The sequence below is a fragment of the Oncorhynchus masou genome, unplaced genomic scaffold (assembly GCF_036934945.1).
Source record: "Oncorhynchus masou masou isolate Uvic2021 unplaced genomic scaffold, UVic_Omas_1.1 unplaced_scaffold_12817, whole genome shotgun sequence".
NCBI classification, from domain to species: Eukaryota; Metazoa; Chordata; class Actinopteri; order Salmoniformes; family Salmonidae; genus Oncorhynchus; species Oncorhynchus masou.
The window spans coordinates 1-4139 of NW_027002657.1; the positions used below are offsets into that span (position 1 = coordinate 1).

Below are 4139 nucleotides of genomic sequence, written 5' to 3' on the forward strand. Positions count from 1 at the left end.
TACCCCTGTACTGTATATAGCCTCCACATTGACTTGGTACCGATACCCCTGTACTGTATATAGCCTCCACATTGACTTGGTACCGGTACCCTGTACTGTATATAGCCTCCACATTGACTCGGTACCGGTACCCCTGTACTGTATATAGCCTCCACATTGACTTGGTACCGGTACCCTGTACTGTATATAGCCTCCACATTGACTTGGTACCGATACCCCTGTACTGTGTATATAGCCTCCACATTGACTCGGTACCGGTGGCCCCGTACTGTATATAGCCTCCACATTGACTTGGTACCGATACCCCTGTACTGTATATAGCCTCCACATTGACTTGGTACCGGTACCCCTGTACTGTATATAGCCTCCACATTGACTTGGTACCGGTACCCTGTACTGTATATAGCCTCCACATTGACTTGGTACCGATACCCCTGTACTGTATATAGCCTCCACATTGATTTGGTACCGGTACCCCTGTACTGTATATAGCCTCCACATTGACTTGGTACCGATACCCCTGTACTGTATATAGCCTCCACATTGACTTGGTACCGGTACCCCTGTACTGTATATAGCCTCCACATTGACTTGGTACCGGTACCCCTGTACTGTATATAGCCTCCACATTGACTTGGTACCGATACCCCTGTACTGTATATAGCCTCCACATTGACTTGGTACCGGTACCCCTGTACTGTATATAGCCTCCACATTGACTTGGTACCGATACCCCTGTACTGTATATAGCCTCCACATTGACTTGGTACCGGTACCCCTGTACTGTATATAGCCTCCACATTGACTTGGTACCGGTACCCCTGTACTGTATATAGCCTCCACATTGACTTGGTACCGATACCCCTGTACTGTATATAGCCTCCACATTGACTTGGTACCGGTACCCCTGTACTGTATATAGCCTCCACATTGACTTGGTACCGATACCCCTGTACTGTATATAGCCTCCACATTGACTCGGTACCGGTACCCCTGTACTGTATATAGCCTCCACATTGACTCGGTACCGATACCCCTGTACTGTATATAGCCTCCACATTGACTTGGTACCGGTACCCCTGTACTGTATATAGCCTCCACATTGACTTGGTACCGATACCCCTGTACTGTATATAGCCTCCACATTGACTTGGTACCGGTACCCCTGTACTGTATATAGCCTCCACATTGACTCGGTACCGGTACCCCTGTACTGTATATAGCCTCCACATTGACTCGGTACCGGTACCCCTGTACTGTATATAGCCTCCACATTGACTTGGTACCGATACCCCTGTACTGTATATAGCCTCCACATTGACTCGGTACCGGTACCCCTGTACTGTATATAGCCTCGTTATTGTTACTTTATTCTGTTGCTTTTTTATTTCTTTAGTTTGTTTCCTAAATGTTTTCTTAAACATTATTTTCTTAAAACTGCATCGTTGGTTAAGGGCTTGTAATTTCACCGTAAACACATGTTGTATTCGGAGCATGTGACAAATACAATTTGAGTTGACATGAACCGTGTTCCCCGGGTGTCCGTCCCTCCCCTTGCCCGTAAAACAAGGGAGAAGAGAGGAGGGAGTGAGGGATGGGATGAGGAGAAGAGGGGATGAGAGGGGTGGGATGAGGAGAGGCAGTCAGTGTTTAGAATGTAAACTTACAAAGTAGATCAGATCGAGGCAAAGGAATGAACACTTGTTCAAATGTTTTCATAAATAGCCGTGTATTTGTAATCTTCTGGAAATACCAGTATGAGACATGCATCTTATCGGATCAACAACATTAACCAACGTCATCTAAACTTTTCATGGACTGTGTTTTTAATTTGACTTTTAGTCCTCATCAGAACGCACATCGTGTCTCATACTAAGCATCTTAGCCTATAGATCCTAATGCGTAAATCAGGTTTTCTTCCTTGTACATTTACGCACAACTGGGAATTCGGATTAGGCGTTCCGAACGGAGTTTGAACAAAGCTACAAGTCAATAAAGTCATGGACACAATGCGCAGGACACCTTATCTCCACGGAATCGGATATTGACTCTTGGTTGTCTCGGCATCGTCATCTCTGTGAACCCAGAACCCCCGCAGCGGATTACAGAGGTTGTTTTTTGATCCGTCTTTTTCACAGAGGGGCACTTCTTCCCCGTTTTGGTGTTTGCTGGCGGTGATGGTGGCGCAAGGGGTCATGGAGACCAGAACCAGCCGGAGACCGTGCAGCAGCGCCCAGCAACACTTACTGCTGGCGGTCGCTCTCATCGCATGCAGCTCGCAACTACTGGTGGACGCCAACTCCTGGTTGTAAGTTGAACTTTTTCTTATGTCAAATTAACTCTGTACAGTTTCTATATCGCTGCGTACTTAGTTCATGCGCAGTTGATTCGTTAATTTACAGATGGTGGGTTTTGTGATTGGGGTTTGAGAGAGCGTCCGTGTGTTGTTTTGTGTTGTGGTGTCGTGTGTTCTACTGTGTCGTGGAGGAGACCAGTGGAAGAACAAATGTGGTGACTTTGTCACAATATTTACCCATGCTACGCACAAATGGCCAAGCTGTTTGTGGAATGGGGGAAACAGGAGAACTCCGCAGAGTGGAACACCGCATCTTGACCTTGTGCGGAGAGCTTGCTGCCAAACGTTCCACTCTGATGGAGAACATTCCGATCATATTCCTCATCATTTGACGTCGCTACAGCACATCATTATTTCATTACCGATGCGATATTTACCTGTCTTTATTTCCACAGTAGAATAGACTATATATGTTTTCCTTTATATTTATTATTTGGGGATTTAATTCACGCATGTTTTCCATTATTACCAATTGTACCGCTTTATATGACATATTGAAACGGCGAATCTTTGACTGAAGCCATATCGGCTCAACTGCCTGCTATTTACGCCTCATCCACACACTATAATACACGTTTATTTTCTCAACACTGTATATAACTACCAACCTCCTATTTCCCATCCGTGCATGCAGGTCGTTAGCGATGAACCCTATCCAGAGACCGGAGATGTACATCATCGGGGCCCAGCCTCTGTGCAGCCAGCTGACGGGACTCTCCCAGGGGCAGAGGAAGCTGTGCCAGCTCTACCAGGACCATATGGTCTACATTGGCGAGGGGGCCAAGACGGGCATCAATGAATGTCAATACCAGTTCAGGCAGCGGCGGTGGAACTGTAGCACAGTGGATAATGCATCCGTGTTCGGACGCGTCATGCAGATAGGTGAGCCAGTCACACGGTGGGATTGGGATAAAGGCTAGCAGATAGGTGAGCCAGTCACACGGTGGGATTGGGATAAAGGCTAGCAGATAGGTGAGCCAGTCACACGGTGGGATTGGGATAAAGGCTAGCAGATAGGTGAGCCAGTCACACGGTGGGATTGGGATAAAGGCTAGCAGATAGGTGAGCCAGTCACACGGTGGGATAGGGATAAAGGCTAGCAGATAGGTGAGCCAGTCACACGGTGGGATTGGGATAAAGGCTAGCAGATAGGTGAGCCAGTCACACGGTGGGATAGGGATAAAGGCTAGCAGATAGGTGAGCCAGTCACACGGTGGGATAGGGATAAAGGCTAGCAGATAGGTGAGCCAGTCACACGGTGGGATAGGGATAAAGGCTAGCAGATAGGTGAGCCAGTCACACGGTGGGATTGGGATAAAGGCTAGCAGATAGGTGAGCCAGTCACACGGTGGGATAGGGATAAAGGCTAGCAGATAGGTGAGCCAGTCACACGGTGGGATTGGGATAAAGGCTAGCAGATAGGTGAGCCAGTCACACGGTGGGATTGGGATAAAGGCTAGCAGATAGGTGAGCCAGTCACACGGTGGGATAGGGATAAAGGCTAGCAGATAGGTGAGCCAGTCACACGGTGGGATTGGGATAAAGGCTAGCAGATAGGTGAGCCAGTCACACGGTGGGATTGGGATAAAGGCTAGCAGATAGGTGAGCCAGTCACACGGTGGGATTGGGATAAAGGCTAGCAGATAGGTGAGCCAGTCACACGGTGGGATTGGGATAAAGGCTAGCAGATAGGTGAGCCAGTCACACGGTGGGATAGGGATAAAGGCTAGCAGATAGGTGAGCCAGTCACACGGTGGGATTGGGATAAAGGCTAGCAGATAGG

General features: G+C 48.0%; 1 protein-coding gene across 1 annotated transcript; it reads left to right on the plus strand.

The window, feature by feature from the left end:
* Positions 1-2177: 2177 nt before the first annotated feature.
* Positions 2178-3238, plus strand: LOC135530175 (protein Wnt-5b-like; the record flags this gene model as incomplete). Its single annotated transcript, XM_064958549.1, has 2 exons — positions 2178-2308; positions 2991-3238. Coding segments are annotated over exons 1-2 (379 nt in total), but the record flags the coding sequence as incomplete, so codon positions are not given.
* Positions 3239-4139: the final 901 nt, after the last annotated feature.